Genomic DNA, 18,513 nt, shown 5'->3' with positions numbered 1-18,513 from the left:
GACAAAGACATCACCGGCAAAGTGATTTTGAGGACCCTCTCTCTCTACCGAAGGTCCTCGAGACGAAGATCTTGTCTAGAAGCAACGATGGCGAGTACCAAAGCTGTCACCGAAGGACGACAGCTTCGGCTTAGATCAAGCCGAGGAGGAAAAGACTAGCTAGTCCCTAGTGATTTATGTTACCATTATGAAAAATGTTAATGTTGTAAATGTACTTTTACCCGGGCTGCGTCCTGTGCCTATAAATAGGTGAACATTATCCTCGTACTATTCACACTGAATTGTAATTGCTCTCGCATCTATACCTTCAAACAAGCTTAAGGTATCAATGTAATATAAATTTGGTTAATGTTCATGTGCGTACTATGAAATACATATCTGTAAGAATCAATAGATTACATTCATTGTCTTTATATATATTTATCCTCCTAAATAATAAAGGCATGTCCTTCATTACCATCGTCTGAAGACTATTATATCCGAAAGGAGATAATACTTCGAAGGACGAAGGTCCTTAATCCTTAACAATTTTGTTGCCGTGTTCTTGATTCATAGCATTTGAGAACAAGTAACCAACAGACCCCATTATCAAGATGAGTACAATCAATTCCTGACCTCGCGCGAGTGCTCGAAAAATCGCTCGACTTCTACCGAGATCCTCAATTAGCATGGCAGCTACTCGACCTAGCATACTAGTATTCATCTCGAAGGAATCCTAAATTCATGCAACTAGGTGTTGGGGACTTGTTCTCAAATGCTATGAATTAAGAACAAGGCAACACAAAATGTTAAAGGTTAAGGCCCTTCGTCTTTTGAAGCATTATTTCCCTTAGGATATAATGATCTTCTGACGAAGGTTATGAAGGACATACCTTCATAATCGCAGTATACATTAATGGAAGAAGAAGCATGTGAAACATAAAAAACAACATGAATGATTATATAGCATTATTAACTCATCTTCTATTATATTATCATGAATAAACAGAAATAATGCAGAATTACATTTGTACCTTCGGCTTGACAGAAGGAGATAGTACAAGCGTGATGCACGAGCGAGTACAAATCAGTGTGTCCAGTACGGGGGTACTGTTCATCTATTTATAGGCACAGGGCGCAGCCTGTGTGAAATTACATTTATACCATTTACAATTGATTATATTCGTGACACAAACTATCATGGGTCAATCTATCTTTTCATCTTTAAGTCAGTGCAACCCTTCGTCTTAGGCATGACGTTATGCCGAAGTTCCCTATAAGGTAGCTTCGATGTTATTTCCATGCTGATCTTCCGAAGGTGTTTCTTCTTACAGGACCTTCGGCTACGAAGCAGACCCCCAACAGTAGCCCCTTTGCGGTGCTAGATCGTTTTTCATAACGAGCTTGATCCGTGAAAAATTGTCCTAGGCTTCGGAATGCCGAAGGTCCGAAAAACACCTTCCCTGAGCTCGTTGCCGAGAAACGATTAAAATAATCCGAGCGCGGGGTGGTCCCCCCATGCAACGGGTATGCACGATCTGCCGATTCATCTTGCACACACCGTGGTCTACCGTTCAGTGAGTGCGGGTGACTGTTGAGCGGGTATGTGCGACTTGATGATTCACCTTCACACTTGTAGCACTATATAAACAGACGAGTAGGTGTGAAGTTACCACATCATTCATTGCCATTGCACTGTTGTGCTGCTGAAAAATTTAACCATAGTCGAAGCTTTTCCATCGCATTCTCAAGCAAAGCATCATTTTGAACTAGCTTCGTCATAAGAGAGAGCTTCGTCACAACCATAAAAATCATCAACATCCGTAAGAACTGCAAGGAATTCAACACCTGATGGCTAGAGTACGTTCAACCGCTAGGGTGACCCGCGACGGAGAAGAGGCCGAAACTACAGAGACTGCTCTGATCTCTGAAGTGATGAAACAATCGGGAATGATTGTGACAGAGGTAGCTGCTGAGGAAGGTTCACCTGCTGGCGAAGTTGAATATGCTGACATTGAAGAAGATGTTGATGATGAAGAAGAGGAAGATTATAATACTCTCATGCCAGCCAAACCCAGTCACTTGGACTTTGGAAAATCTACCGTTTCTGAGGCTGATATGCCTATGATGATAAAGCTAGGCTACTTCGAAGAAGCTAAGAAGAAGCTGATTCGTTTTTGCGGAGAAGAAACCACTCCGACACCGGAAAAAGATGAGGTGGTAGTTTTCAGGAGCTTCTTCAGAGCAGGATTGAGGTTTCCTTTGAACGAAATGATTGGAGAAGTTTTGGAAAACTACGAGATCTATCTTCATCAGCTGACTCCTAATGCTATCGTTAGGCTCAATGTCTTCATCTAGGCTCTCCGAAGCCAAGGAACAGACTCGAATGCTGAAGCCTTCTGCCGAGTGCACGAGCTTCATTATCAGACGAAGGCCAGAGAAGATGGTCTTCATGAGAACTTTGGTTGTTACAATTTCGCCTACCGCAAAGATATGAAGACTCCGGTGGTTAGCTATCGCACCAAGTGGCCAACTGGTTGGAAAAATGAGTGGTTTTATGTGAAGGCTGATGAGAAGAAGAGGGAGAAGCTCAAGACGCTAGTACTGAGCCCTCTAAGCTTAAGCTTCGGGCTGACTAGGCCACTGTGCCGTATGGAGCTGGGGTCACCATGCCAACAAGCTGTGGAAGAATTCCAGGTGGTAGCCGAGCAGATCAGCACAAGAGATCTAGTCCAAGAATATCTGGCCTATAGGGTGTTCCCGACGCTGAGTGAATGTAACATACCGAAGCTAAAGGGGACAAAGGAGAAGAAAGAACTTGTGCAACTACCTTATAAATTCAAATTTGAGAAACAGTTCAAAGGGCCATGTCAAGAATGGTTAGAAATGATAGAAACCATGTGCAACGAAATTTTGGGGAATTACACTAAAAAAGAAGATCAGTTGATGACTGCAGCCTTCGGCACCCGACCGAAGCGAAGGTTGAATCGGGTGATGGATGCCCTGAACTTCGAATATCCTGATTATGAGCGATTGAACAAGGGTGCCGAAGGGCAAAACAGAAAAAGGATTGTTAGTGTTCTGAGCAGACAAGCTACCAGAATGGTAAAAGAAGATTAAGAAATTCTGAAGAGGAAAAAATCGAGCCCTGAGCCGAAGGTAGCTGCTCCGAAGAAGAGGAAAGTTGCGGCTCCGAAGCCAAAAACAACTGAAATAGAAGAAGAGACTCCTTCAACACCTTCAGCTGCCGACGTGGAAGAAATTTTAAAGGTAATGACTGAATCCTTGCCTATCACGCTAAGTCCACTGGGACCACATCTGACGAAGCTTTTACAGAAGAAGGGGGAGCTCTCTACAGCGAAGAAGTCTGCTAGGACAAAAAGGCGGAGAATTATTACTGTTATTGAAGCCATTGAAGAAACACCACCGCCGGCCTCGGTGTCAAAAACACTAGCTGCCGAAGACGCTACAGCTACCGAAGCTGCCCCCGCTGAAGCTGCAACTACCAAAGATACAAATCTGGAGGGCACATTTTCTGATATCGATAAAATGCTTTTGAATATGGCCGCGGAAGAAGCTGCTACAGCTGCCGAAGAGACCCTGGCCACAGTGCCTGGGAAAGAGAAGGAGATCGCCGAAGATACTTCGGAGGAAAAGGATTTCAATTTTCAAAACATAATTGGTCAAAAGCTGTCTAAGGCTGAGAAAGAAGAGCTGAGAGATTATGTAATATCATGCGGCTATCAACCAGGAGCATTGCTCTTCGGCGGTATTGACGACGAAAGCTTAGGATGCCTCCGAGACCGAACTGGAGCGAAGGTTATCAGTACTCTGTCAAAGAGTATTGGTTTCCCGAAGCTTGAGACCGACATCAGCCGCTACCGACGACAGCATATCGTTGGTAATTTATTCTATTCTAATTTCAAGGTAAAAACTTTACTTCGACTTTTCATTGTTTTAACGATGAAGGTGTTTTCTGACGAAGGTTGTTTTTGCGCAGAGCATGCTATTAAGTAAAGCCTTGAGAATGCAACAAGACCTTGAAGATAAAAAACATGAGGTTATAATTGAAGGCTTAGAGAGCAAAATAAAAGATCACGAAGCTGCTCTTGAGAAGAAGGATTTTGAACTTCAATCAATGGAAGGCTTACTGGCGGAAGCCCAAGCTAAAATTGCCAGATTGATTAATGAACTCCTCACAAAGACAGAAAGCTTCGAACAAGAAAAGTAGAAATTCGATGCGAAGTTTGAGGCTGAAGTTGAAAAAAGTTCAAATTTACAGAAATCATTGAAAGAGCTTCAAGATAAATGTCTAGACTTCGGCAACCGATGCGTGCAGCGGCTAAAGCAGGTCTTCAACTTAGTTGGGGCCAGTTCTGAGAAGTTTGAACCTTCAGTTGAAGGCCTGCCAGGGACCTTCGAACACATTGAGGGCGAAGTTGATGCTCTTGAGGAAGTTATAGCCGGGCACGACGATTTCTGTGCCCTACTAGCTTCTCGGGGCACAGCTGTTGCCTTCATGAAAACTGGTTGCACGCATGGGAAAATCGTCAATAGACCTAACTTCAGCTTATCACCAATAGACTTAACTGATATCCCTAGCCTGGCCCGAAGCATAGAAAATAGATTTATAACACAAATCTGGACGAAGGGTGGGCGAAGCTTAGCTGGTGATGAAGCTCGAAGTCACCTCAAGCCGGTAATAAACTCATACCTGGTGCTTACCTTTTCCTTGAAACTTGAATTTACCTTATAACGCTTTGTTATGTACAGGACGACGACGCCGAAGAGCAATGATCCAAAGCTTTTAGCGGATGGTGATGAAGTGAAGAAGCTAAAGACACTACTATGAAAAAACTTTTTAGAGAAGTTCTTGAATTACCCTTGTAAAAAATATTGTAATTTAGGAACCAGACACTATTCTTTAAATTTGTCCATACCTTGTAATATATTTTGCCTTTCTGTCCATGTATGAACTGCTTTGATGTGGACGAAACTTATATTTTTTGAGCCGAAGGCGAAAAACATCTTCCCTTCTTTTCGTACACAACGAAGCATAAATCTGCTTCTTTTTTCTCTTGCCGAAGCCTTGTCATTAGAGCCGAAGCAGCTGTCTGTACTTCTATGATATGATGATGATGATCCTACGAATGTCTAAATGAATGTGTATGAATGCAATGAATGATGTAATGTATTGTGCAAATGAATGTCCAAACGCACGCTTACGAAGCCACATCCAAACTCTGCATTCCCTTAGGAATGGCTGAAATCTCTTTGCAGTTTATTTTTCGGCTGCACCGCTTATTTTTCGGTGTAAGTTCTGCATCCCCTTAGGAACGTCTTTTTGAACTTCTTCGCCTTCTATTTCGGCGGTATAAGTTCTGCATCCCCTTAGGAACGTCTTTTGAACTTCTTCGCCTTATATTTCGGCGGTATTTGGCTCTGCATTCCCTTAGGAACGACTTTTGAGCAGAAAACTTACGCTGCGCTCCCTTAGGAACGACTTTTTGTAGCTTCGTCGTGCTCTGCATCCCCTTAGGGACGACTTTGGAGCTTCTCCCTGTTTTTTTTCTCTGCACTCGATGGTGCCCGCTCAGATGTTACATTTTACATTCTTTTTGGGGGATTTTGCTCTCATGGAGCTGAATAAGAAAAGAAAAATTACAAACTATGGCCCCATTAAAAACCTTTCTCCCCCTTTAGAAAGGAAAAGGGTGCCATAGGAAAAAATGAAAAAAGATTACATCAGATTACACATAATATCGTCGAAGCTCATCCGCATTCCAAGATCTAGGAATGTCGTTGTCGTCCATATCCTTCAACCTGTAAGATCCGGGCCTTGACGAAGATACCACCAGAAAAGGTCCTTCCCACTTCAACGTAGTTTGCCTACTATGTCTGGATTAGCCACTCTCCGAAGCACCAAATTCCCTGGCTTGATATTTTTCAGCCGGACTTTTCTGTCGCGCCATTTTATTGTTTTAGCTTGATATTTATTGATATTTTCCACAGCCTAAAGTATGTTCCCTTCTATAGTGTCTTTTGCCATGTGATAATTAGCTTCGTCTTCTGTTGAAGCTGTTGTTCTTATTGACCCCGCTTTAGCTTCTTCTAGGGTTATAGCTTCGTCACCAAACAATAACTTGAATGGCGTAAAACCTGTTGATCTTGATACGGTCGTATTGTGGCTCTAGACCATTTTAATCAACTCATCCAGCCACTTTCCTATAGGCTGATTAAAGATTAGCTTCATTATTCCTGTCATTATAATACCATTTGCTCTTTCGACAAGTCCATTTGACTCTGGATGTCTGACTGACGCAAAATGAATCTTTGTGCCAATTTGACCACAGAATTCCTTGAAAGCTTCGGCATCAAACTATGTTCCGTTGTCCACAGTTATAGCCTTTGGCACGCCGAAGCGACAAACAATGTTTTGCCAGAAGAATTCTTGGACTATGACCGAAGTTATTGTGGCCAAAGGCTTCGCTTCAATCCACTTGGAAAAATATTGTACAGCCACCACAACATATCTTAAATTGCCTTGTGCTGGTGGAAGTGGACCTAACAAATCCAGGCCCCATCTTTGCGATGGCCAGGTTGGCTGTATTAACTGGGTTAGCGACGAAGGTTGTTTCTGGTCTCTTGCACATTTTTGACAATTTTCGCACTTTTGAACCAGATCTGCTGCATCCAAAGCTGCCTTCGGCTAATAAAATCCTTGTCTGAAGACCTTCCCTAGCAAAGTCCTAGACCCAATGTGAGATCCACACAAACCTGCATGTATTTCCTTCATCAGCTCTATACCTTCGGTTCTGGATAAACACTTGAGGAGTGGAGAGCAGACTCCATGTTTGTATAACTCCCCTTCTATTATCACATATGGTCTTGTTCTTGCCTCCATTCTCTTATTATAAGCTTTGTCATCTGAAAGACAATTACCTTGGAGGAAAGATATAATTTCAGTCCTCCAATCTTCACTATGTACCGGAGAAATAGTAAGTACTGCTCTCTCCATAAGTTCAACCGAATGTGCCTTTATTATTTCAAAAAATACTTCCGAAGGTAGAGGGAGCCCCTGGGTCGCCGATTTGGCTAGTAGATCTGCATGCTCATTTTCACCTCTTGGGATATTCTTAACAGAAAAACCTTCGAAAGAAGCCTCCAACCTTCGAACTGTATCTAGATATCTTTCAAGCTTCGGATCTCTTGCCTTGCTACTTTTGTCCACATGGCCAGAAATAACTTGAGAATCAATTTTCAGAATGGCCCTTCTAATTCCCATTGCCCTTAACTTCCGAAGCCCCAACATAAGTGCTTCGTACTCAGCAATATTATTTGTGCAACTGAAATCAAGCTTGGCTGCATAACATGTTTTGACTTTTGAAGGTGCCACTAGGACCGCAGCCGCTCCTGCACCGAAGGGTCCCCAAGAACCATCGCAGAACACTGTCCAAGGTTTGGCATCTTTGTTTACTTCTTCTTCGTGAGCCCCTGGCATCCAATCAGCGATGAAGTTTGCTAACGCTTGGGACTGGATTGAGGATCTATGCACATAATCAATGGTGAATTCATTAAGTTCTGCAACCCATTTCCCAATCCTTCCAGTAGCTTCTCTGTTCCTCATAATATCCTTCAGAGGCTGTGACGAAGGAACAATTATGTGATATGCTTGAAAATAATGCCGAAGCTTTCTGGAGGCCATTAACACAGCATATAGCACCTTTTCCAATTCTGTGTAATTTTTCTTTGATGGACTCAAAACTTTGGAGACGAAGTACACTGGAGCTTGCTTTTTGACTTGGCCATCTAGCTTCTCCTGTACAAGTGTCGCACTTATTGCAGAATGTGAAGCTGTGACATATAAGAGCAATAGAGCTCCTAGCGAAGGTGGAGTTAACGTTGTTAAATCAATCAAATATTGCTTCAACTCTTCGAAGGCCTTTTGCTGAGCCAAACCCCATTGGAAGACTTTGGCTGACTTTATTATTTCAAAGAAAGGCAGATTTCTTTCTGCTGATCTGGATATAAATCTGTTCAATGATGCTAATCTACCTGCCAGCCATTGAGCTCCTTTCTTTGTGCTTGGCGGTTCCATACGAAGGATAGCTTCAATCTTGCTTGGGTTAGCTTCAATTCCCTTCGTTGATACTAGACAGCCAAGGAACTTGCCCTTCTTTACCCCAAAAACACATTTTTCTGGATTCAACTTTAAATCAGCTTGCCTGAAATTGGCAAATGTCTCTTGCAAATCAGCAATGTGATTTTCTTGCTTCGTGCTTTTAACTATGATATCATCAACATAAGTCAACACATTCCTGCCTATTTGAGAATGAAGGACTCTGGCTGTCATTATGCTGAAGCTTCCTCCAGCATTTTTGAGCCCCTCAGGCATCCGAAGATAGCAATATGTGCCACTGGGGGTTATGAAGCTAGTTTTTGGCTCATCTTCCTTCTTCATCCAGATTTGGTGGTAGCCTGAGTAACAATCTAGTAGACTCATAAGCTCTGACGAAGCTACTACATCTACTAGAGAATCTATCCTTGGTAATGGGAACTCATCTTTTGGACAAGCTTTGTTAAGATCTGTAAAATCAATGCACATTCTCCATTTACCATTGGCCTTCTTCACCATAACAGTATTAGCTAGCCACTCTGGGTATTTGACCTCTATGATAACTCCAGCGCTAAGAAACCACTTTACTTCATTCCGAGCACCTTCAGTTTTGTCATCAGACATTTTCCGAAGCCTTTGTTTTCTTGGCCTGAAAGATGGATCCACATTGAGTGAATGCTCAATGACATCTCTGTTGACACCGCAAAGATCATTGGCTGACCAAGCAAAGACATCTTTGTTGTTGAATAGAAATCTTAGCAAATTCTTTTCTTGCTCTTCAGATAACTGAGACCCCAGCAGTACCTTTTGTTCTGCTATATCTTCACATAGAAGCATAGGCTTCGGCTGATCCGCCGAAGCAGCCTTCTCTCTTTTGTATCGATACTGCTCACAGGCTTCGGCTCCATTTATGTTATGGATTGCCTTTGAATATGTCTAGTTTTCTTCTGCCTTCCTGGCAGCTTCTTGACTGCCATGAACAGCAATGGGCCCTTGTTTCGAAGGTATTTTCATGCATAGATATGCTGGATGAAGTATTGCTTCGAAAGCATTAAGTGTCCCACGACCAATGATTGCATTGTAGGGGTACTCCATGTCAACAATGTCAAACACAACATGTTCAGTCCTTGTATTATGAACAAAACCGAAGGTTACTGGCATTGTGATTTTGCCAAGTGCTACAATTTGCCTTCCTTCGAAGCCACATAAAGGATGTGTAGCATCATGAATCTTATCCTCTGGTTCTTGCATCTGTCTGAAGGCTTTAGCAAATATGATATCCGCTGCACTGCCTGTATCAACCAGAACATTATGGACCAGAAATCCCTTAATGACACAAGATATGACCATAGCATCATTATGAGGGTAATCTTTGAGCTGAAGGTCCTCCTGGGAGAAGGTGATTGGGATGTGAGACCATTTTGACTTGATGAAGGGTCTCTGCACCCCAACATGCTGCACCCTTCTCTGTGCTTGTTAGCCGGCTCTGAACCTGAGCCGCCTGTTATCGGAAGCACCAGCTTCGTAGCCGAAGATGCTTCGGCTTGGTTGCTGAACGAAGCCATCAGCTCAAGAGTGGAAGTGAGTTCACCGGAGGTGGGCGCCAATGTTTGGGACTTGTTCTCAAATGCTATGAATTAAGAACAAGGCAACACAAAATGTTAAAGGTTAAGGCCCTTCGTCTTTTGAAGCATTATTTCCCTTAGGATATAATGATCTTCATACGAAGGTTATGAAGGACATACCTTCATAATCGCAGTATACATTAATGAAAGAAGAAGCATGTGAAACATAAAAATCAACATGAATGATTATATAGCATTATTAACTCATCCTCTATTATATTATCATGAATAAACAGAAATAATGCAGAATTACATTTGTACCTTCGGCTTGACAGAAGGAGATAGTACAAGCGTGATGCACGAGCGAGTACAAATCAGTGTGTCTAGTACGGGGGTACCGTTCATCTATTTATAGGCACAGGGCACAGCCTGTGTGAAATTACATTTATACCCTTTACAATTGATTACATTCGTGACACAAACTATCATGGGTCAATCTGTCTTTTCATCTTTAAGTCGGCGCAACCCTTCGTCTTAGGCATGACGTTATGCCGAAGTTCCCTGTAAGGTAGCTTCGGCGTTATTTCCGTGCTGATCTTCTGAAGGTGTTTCTTCTTACAGGACCTTCGGCTACGAAGCAGACCCCCAACACTAGGGTTTCAAGCAATTCCTACACTTAGGTGCACATTACAAGCCTACAAACATTAAGTGCGGTAAAATAACATATATAACTGCTCTGCATAAAACCGAGGCTTGCCTTCAAATGCGGGTGTGGCGGAAGGTTCCTCGGCGACGGGCTCGGGAGCTGGTTCCCGGGATTCTTCTTGCTGAGCCTCTTGCTCTTGGATCAACACGTACTCTCCATCCGCAAGATTGCAATCTAATGAATGCAAATACATGAGAATGTATGTGACATATATATACCCCTTGTGCATGCTAGGAATTAAAAGTTTCTTTCATCCTTTACTTTAAAAGGCTTTTATGGGGGTAGGTTGAACTATGTTCCTGCTCTAGAAGTTTCCAAAAATTCTACAAAAATTCCAGTGGCTTCTTATTGACTTAATTAAGCTTTCCTAAAAGTTTGGGAGGTAGAGCAGAAAGGGGCTACCTTGTACAAAAATGATAAGGTCTAGGGCAGAGAGGGCACTTTGAACTACAACCCATGTGTAGAAGTGTCTTCTGCTCTAAAGCTTATTTTTGCTGATGTTTATGGGTACTATTATGCTTTTGTGCCAAATGTATACAAAGAAACCTAATGGTTATTTTAATGGTGATTTTCTAAAGTTTGGGGCTTAGTGGGTGCTTACACTAACACTCTTTTTGAAAAATGTCAAACAACAGATTTTCCAATTTTTATAGTTTCTTATTTGCGCAAGAACAATCATTCCCAAAGTTGGTCATTTTTACTCATAGGGGATGGGTTGTATGATTTCTTAAAGTTTTATAAACTTTCTCATGGGCCAGGGGTGGGCCATGTTCTACCGTGCAACTACCTCATTTTTATATTTTTCTCTCATAGCATATGGCTCAGGTGTTTAGAGAAAAATAAGGTTGCTCACTGTTTTCCACTTTTGGTTCCTCTTTTTATTTTCTAAAGGTAATTGCAAAAACCTAACTTCATTTGTTTAACCCACTTACCTTGGTGTTCTGAGGTGGTTAATATTTTTGTAGTGGTATAACAAGGGTTTAGTGACTACCAAAATTTTCTTAACATTAGTGCATAAGTCCTATTATTTTTAACCATTATCTTTACTCAAATACTCAATATCTAAATTAAATAAAAAAATTCTAGAACAGTACTGGACTATGGTTCAACATATTTTCCCCACAAACTATACCACTTAGACATGCTAGAAAAATAGTGTTGCTCTCTAGTTCCTACTTTTAGTTTCCTTTTCCTTTTTCTAAATTTTGGGTAAAAATAGGTTTTGGTGAATAAATCATGCTTCACTTTGTGGACTGTGGTGCTTAGCATTTTTAAACAATGCTACTACTTGATAAGTATCTCTACAGATTTTCTCGACTCCTGCATAAGAGCTTTTCTATTTTTGTCTCCTTTTTCTTGGGTTAGGCAGTTTGCTTATTTAAATTAAAACCTTAAAACAAGTTACTGTACAAAAGTGATTCTATATTTTTGGTTGCAAGCTTGAAGTACGCAAAGTTTAACAAAATTGGTCTCATGAAATTTGGGTCAGTAGTCAATAAGTTACAGATTTTTGAAGCTTGCTGCAGAATTAAAACGTATTTCGAATTAAAAAGGAAAAGAAAAGTTGTTTTGCGCTCGGCCCCCTAGATTTTTCCACTGTTTTCTCTTTCACTAATGCCCTCGGGCTCCTATTCACCTGGGTCGCTGACTGTGCAAAAGGGCCCTCGGGCTTTTAAGGATCTCAACCCGCGCTCCCTCTTCCCCTCGCCAGAACAGCGCCTAGAGCGTGTCGGGGACTGGGTCGTGGAGCTTCGGGTTGGTCAGGCGAACTCGAGGGCGGTAGTGATCAGACGGCGGCGAGCGAAGCAAGCCGGTCCACGGGCGCAGGCGGGTGTAGGTCGCCGACGAGCTTCAATCCGAGGGCCTAGTGCGGTAGAGCTTCGAGGCAACGCTCAGGGAGCTTGGCAGGGCCTTGGTGAAGTTGTTCTCGGGCTCGGATTGGCAGTGGAGGCTCGGAGTGGCCGGTCCCCGTGCTCTAGTGAGAGACAATGATCGACGGGTGGTGTCGGGGCCTCTCCGGCGTGGTAGAGTTCAATCGAGCAAGGCTACAAGCTACGGGAGGGTGCGGGGGAGCCTCTAGCGAGCTTGGTTGGGCGATGGGGTGGCTGGGACGAGCTGGCCACGGCGGTTGAGGCTCGGACGGCTTTGGCGGGCGGCGTGGGGCTCACCGGAGCTGTGGGCTTGCTTGAGGGAGTGAGGCGGGGTGATCGTGCACTTCGGGGAAGGTTTTGTAGGCACACATCCTTGATTTTCTCCCTAAGCCACCGATAATAATTCTGAAGGTCCCGCCTCATGCATCCAATGTAATCGAATCCATCACTTGTAGAAGTCTATATGCTTGTGAGGTACCAATACTTGCTTTGTGGCATGTGAACAATGTCGTTTTGACTCATTGACTAATTGAACGGTTTGAACGAAGAAACGGAATTGTATCAGGAGATACTAGCCCATGATTATGTCCATTGAAGCAATGTACTACCTTTTATCCGGGCCCAATTTGACATATATATGTGCATTACATCCACATCTTGTCACAATTCGAACATTTGGCTTCTTTTGGTTTTCACTAGGATCAACTTTAGAACCAACAACACCTTGATCACTGTTCTTCTTTGAGAAACCTTGGCTTGAACACAAGAATCATTTATTCTCAACCACATCGAGCACCTTAATTTGAGCTCCTATATGAACTGCAAAACCACCTTCATGAGCATATGTCTTGTAGAATTTTTCAACTGCCTCTAGAGAATCAAATGACATGCCAACGATAGGCTTGAATTCCTCATAGGTTCAAATGATGTAAACTACAATATCAATCATTATTATATCAATATGAATATCTAGTTCATCGTGAACAAAAGGTTAAACCATTCTGAATTTCTCATTGGTGTTGGTGCTCTCGGACTTTTTTTTGGGTGTTCTAAATCCATCATCATTGTCATCTGGACCAGGTATGTCTACAGGCATGGTGCTGCTCCCTGGGACGTCTAAGGCTCCAAAACCCATACCTATCTGCATCATATCCGTGTTGCTACTATCTGCGATGGTGGCAGTTGCATCATCCATGACTGGCTGCAGCACAGGCAAGCGCGACATGGGCCCTATTGGGCGTGTATCCAATGCGGTGATTAGAGCCATGAAGCTACTACCAGAGCCAATTGGTGGGGTCTTGTCCATGGCCGTGTTGATCCTAAAATCATTGACATCACCTATGACTGAACTAGTGCCGAAGGGACTTTCCAGAGCTTCATGATCACATCATTAGAACAAACCTGCATCAATGAATGGCGCTCGTCCACTTCGGACACAGGCAGACCTCTGCTCTTGGATGATTGGTTCCTGCCCGCTAGATCGCGGAAGACGAAGGGGAGGTGATCAAGACCTGCGCTGGCCAGAGGGTACGGTGAGACGTCGTGCTTCAATTTTTGGACGATATGGCACGACGAGGCTGGTTAGCGGTAATCGCTGGCGTGGTTTCGATCACCGTCTCGGTCCTGTGAAGCCGAAGGCACCCACTAGGAAACACGATCGATGTCTTGATCCAAGTGAAGGGAGGGTTGCAAATGAAAAGGGCAACGAAGGGAAGGTGGGAGGATCACTTTGAAAAATCACAAAGAAGTGGAGATCGTCTGTTGGATCAGAGATTGAAGGTCGAGATTGTATATGTGCACCATATACACTGAATACTCTTCCTTCTCCAGAGAGTAATTACATTTTTAAACTAAACCTTGATATCTTGCTAAGCTCTTTGTCCCTCGTCGTGCAACACATCCTCCCGTCATACAGCACATCCTCCGGTCATAATGTCCTTAGCTGTGATATGCTAGCAAATAAGGTACCATTTAGTTAACAAAATGTAATATAAAGGGTTTTTTAAATTCATGCCCTTAGTTTTGGTGGTGTGCTCATCTATATCCTTAGTTGTGTTTTTTCTCAGCTATCGCACTCGATTATCAGCGGTAACAAGTTTAAATAAGTTAGTATCAATTTTAGTATGATATTCAATTATGGTTGAATTTAAACTAATATGAACCAAACAACATCCAAGGAGGAGACGCCTTCGCCTCTTCCTCTCAAATCCTCAAGGGAGCAACACGAGGAAGAGCGAACTTGTCAAGAGCAGAGAAGATGAGCAAACGAGGATGGAACAGCGGCGGAAGAATTCAGCAAGCAAGAAATACATGCGTATACATATAGACAAACATACACGCCAGCGAGAAAGAAAATAGGAGGGACGAGAGAGACGCACAACTGTACAAAGGACGGAAGTCAATATATATACTAGGGCGGAGTGTTCCACGAGCTGAGCTCGTCTCGTTCCAAAATGGCAATAACACCAAGGCTCGCCGCAATCTTCTTCTCCTTGCTCTGCTGCCGCTCAGCGTCCTCCTTGCGCCCTCCGAATCTCATCTCCAACAGCAGCGGCGGCGTCATCACCCATCTCCCTGGCTTCCAGGGGCCCCTCCCCTTCCACCTCCAAACAGGGTACTACTACTCGCAGTAGCCTGCAGTATCTACGGATTGCCTGTTGCAATGTTCCATCCCCCATCGCTGACATGTGTATATTAGCTTAATCTGTGTTTCCCGGTCGCTGACATGTGTATGTTGCATATATACAGGTACGTGGAAGTGGACGAGGACAATGGCGTCCACCTCTTCTACTACTTCGTCCGGTCGGAGCGGGAGGACAGCCCCGGCGACGACCCCGTCGTGCTCTGGCTCACGGGCGGCCCTGGATGCTCTGTCCTCACCGGCCTCGCCTACGAGATCGGTATGTATGGCTGTATGCTATGCTACTGCCATCAATCATGCCGTGTGCCAGCACAATTCTAGTTTCCTCAACTCCTCTCACGAATCCACCCACCACGTTCTGCAGGTTTCACATATTTTTTTCTTCTTAGAATATAATAATACGACGTGCATCAGGTATTCAGGTGCATGTGTCATGTGTGCAGCCATACTCTGCCACGCAATAGAAGAATTGGCTGCCACGTGCCCCTCATTTCTTCAATAATAAAAACTGACACAAATATTCCTATTTGTATAGATCTAGAGATAAGATGTTGTCATTTGGATTTTCCTACCGTCATGCCGTGGTACTTGGCAGTTCAAATGAAAGGGGGTCTAGTTTGTATTTTGGGAGGTTTCATATGTTGTGTGGTGTGAACTCTTTGGTAGTACCGTCGAGGACTTATGAAAACATATAATTTGCAGGCCCTCTCAGTTTCGATCTTAACGGCTACGTTGGTGGCTTACCCAAGTTGGTGTATAAACAAGATTCATGGACCAAGGTCAATACTTGGTCTCTCTCAAACATCCATGACATGCGTCTGACAAAAACAAAACATGTCGCTTCAATTCGCTAGCTTTTGCGCAATCCAGGTGAGCAATGTCATATTTCTTGATTCTCCGGTTGGCGCTGGATTTTCGTATTCTCACACGGAGGAAGGCTACAAATCGAGTGATACCAGAGCTGTGAACCAAATCCTCGTCTTCCTCAAAAAGGCAAACCCCAGTGATCAGAAAAACCCTAACTAATAACAAGCATCCATGCATGCATTTTAAATTAAAATCGATTGGTTTACTGCAGTGGTTTGATAAGTATCCACAGTTCTTTTCAAGTCCTCTCTACATCGCCGGCGATTCCTACTCTGGCATGATCGTGCCAACCGTTACATCTGAAATTGCTAGAGGTAAAAATTAACTTCTCTGTTGCCATTTCTACTCCACTACTAGTGTTAACTTACCTAGACGGTTACATGTCCAGGTAAAGAAGAGGGGAGCCAACCGAATCTAAATCTAAAGGTTTGAGGATTATTGCGCCGTTGGCTGAGCATATATATACTAGCTCCCCGTATGATATGAAGGTTTCGAGATTTCAGAATTTTTTCTGGCGTACCATGTTCAGGGCTACCTCGTTGGTAATCCAGTCACAGATTTCAACTTCGATGGTCCGTCCAGAATCCCATTTGCTCACGGGATGGGTCTCATATCGGACGAAATATACGAGGTGAAACAATGCTTCAGCAATTAATGAAATCTTCAGCATCGGAATTACAGTGGCAATTGGACACTAGTTTTCCTCGCTGTTTAATCGCGTCTTGGTACTTTCAGGCATACGAGAAGAGCTGCAGTGTGGGTGACAGTAGACGCCAAAGCATTGAGTGCATAAATAGCCTTGGCGCCATAGACGAGGCACATATCCAATTCTTGTTTAATTGTTTCCAATGACCGACAACTGAGAACGGTTCCTTAACTTTTTGAAGTGCATCAAAGGCATAAGCCCGAACCACGTTCTGGAGCCCCTGTGCGCTTTCGCGAGTCCCAAGCCGAAGCTAATAAGTTCAGGTGCACGGGAGATGCTCCAGCTCCCAGTCCCAGTGCACACTGAGGAGGAGGAGGAGGAGCTTCGCTTGTCTGAGATCTCGCTGCAGTGCAGAGTTAGTACTTTTGAAGTGATCTCATCTGACATTGCTTTTCAAAATGATGATACCATTCTTGGCAGACGGCAGGATACATGATGTCCAGCATGTGGGCGAACGATGCCTCGGTACGACAGGCTCTTGGTATCCACAAGGTTTGACAGCTTCTTAATAATTTAAACGTGATTTTGAAACCAATCCCTTGTCTATCACAAATCTGCCTACCATGCATGACAAACTCTCTGTAACACAGGGAACAGTTCCTTCGTGGTCAAGGTGCAACTACGACATACCTTACACGAACGATATTCCGAGTGCAGTGAAGTACCATCTGGATGTGACCACCAAAGGCTACAGGAGTCTAGTTTACAACGGTGACCATGATATGGTCGTGCCTTTTATCGGCACGCAAGCCTGGATCAGGTCTCTTAATTTCTCTACCGTGGATGAGTGGAGGCCATGGTTTGTGGACGGCCAAGTTGCAGGGTGAGTCCATGTTTTATTTATCCATCAATTAACTAATAATCGGCCTACAAACACAGTTACATTATTCAGCCAGGCTATTTATGCAGATTTACAAGGTCATACTCAAACAACCTCACCTTTGCAACCGTCAAGGTGAGAAGGCGCGGCCAGATCTATCTCCAAATCCCAGCTATCCATTCAATGAGAAAGTTTTTTTTTTTTGCTTGTCTTGTTATGTGATGTGTATGTCATGGTCTGTGTAGGGTGGTGGGCATACTGCTCCGGAGTACATGCCAAGGCAATGCTTTGCTATGTTTGTGAGGTGGGTTTCTGGTGACCCCCTTTGATGGCGTACATAGCAGCTCCAAGTTCCAGTGATGCGTTACATTATTACAAGCGAAACGTATTGGTTAGGGGCTCCGGAGAAGGAAAAGCAGTTGTGGAAGGGCATCCTGATATATACATGCAAGTTATTCTTAAATCTTGTCAGTTTCAAACAAACGACCTATAAGTTGGCTTTTAAAAAAGCTGTAAAATTAGCTTCAACAGAATGGCCCGCTCGATTTCCTCTATGGTGACTCACCTAGCAGGATGTCTGCTCGAGGTTCTCTATAGTGACTCGCCCAGTAAGATTTTATTATGGTGATGCGGAAGAATCTGGATGAGTAATACATGGATGGAAAAGAGATGGGAAATTGGAGGTTAATATACGATGTCTACATATAAAAAGAGTGGTAAGTAGGGGAGGGGAAGACTTATATGATTCGTGCAGAACAATGATCGAAACTGGTGCTTTATAGAAATAGAGATTTGGCTAGAAGTTGCCGACATGTTCGTTTGGTTTTAATCTATATCAACTACTGCTACTTCTATAATGTTTTGTCTCTATAGATTGTAGCTGCAGCAGTTTGAATAATTGCCTTTAATGCGAAGCGAACCATGTAATATAAGCGTACCGGCTTCTATGGATCGCTTATCTCTGCTGTTTGCGATACCATGTAATATAAGCATGCGTTTGGTGTGGACGAGTTGTCCACATTTTCTTTATTGTCCTTCTCGTGTGTAGTCGTTTCGTTGAGAGGGACTAGTTCATCCTGGGTTTTTTCGTTTCCTAAAGAGGATAAGACCCAATGCGACGGATGTAGGGGTTGAAAATCATCGGCAGTGTCACACCCGGTTTTAGAAGGCAAAACGAATATAAACTATATATGTGCCAGGATCAGAAACTCATGTACACAGTGATTACATAGTTGGACATCA

At 43.4% G+C, this 18,513-nt stretch overlaps 1 protein-coding gene across 2 annotated transcripts; it reads left to right on the top strand.

Moving 5' to 3' along the window:
- Positions 1 to 14,499: 14,499 nt before the first annotated feature.
- LOC103626303 (serine carboxypeptidase-like 18) lies at positions 14,500 to 18,296 on the top strand. 2 transcript variants are annotated; one of them, XM_008646693.4, is made up of 13 exons: positions 14,500 to 14,851; positions 14,986 to 15,137; positions 15,581 to 15,657; positions 15,749 to 15,871; positions 15,957 to 16,059; positions 16,134 to 16,171; positions 16,275 to 16,376; positions 16,481 to 16,561; positions 16,633 to 16,806; positions 16,872 to 16,943; positions 17,042 to 17,274; positions 17,348 to 17,406; positions 17,517 to 18,296. In XM_008646693.4, exons 1-13 carry the CDS (start codon positions 14,691 to 14,693, stop codon positions 17,588 to 17,590), a joined length of 1,449 nt encoding a protein of 482 aa, XP_008644915.1. In that variant the 5' UTR covers positions 14,500 to 14,690; the 3' UTR covers positions 17,591 to 18,296. The 2 variants fall into 2 exon arrangements, with proteins under 2 accessions (XP_008644915.1, XP_008644916.1); XM_008646694.4 differs by having other exon boundaries at positions 14,678 to 14,851; positions 17,361 to 17,406; positions 17,517 to 18,278.
- Positions 18,297 to 18,513: the final 217 nt, after the last annotated feature.

The sequence above is a fragment of the Zea mays genome, chromosome 5 (assembly GCF_902167145.1).
Source record: "Zea mays cultivar B73 chromosome 5, Zm-B73-REFERENCE-NAM-5.0, whole genome shotgun sequence".
Classification (NCBI taxonomy): Eukaryota; Viridiplantae; Streptophyta; class Magnoliopsida; order Poales; family Poaceae; genus Zea; species Zea mays.
This window is presented reverse-complemented; position numbering and strand designations above follow the sequence as displayed.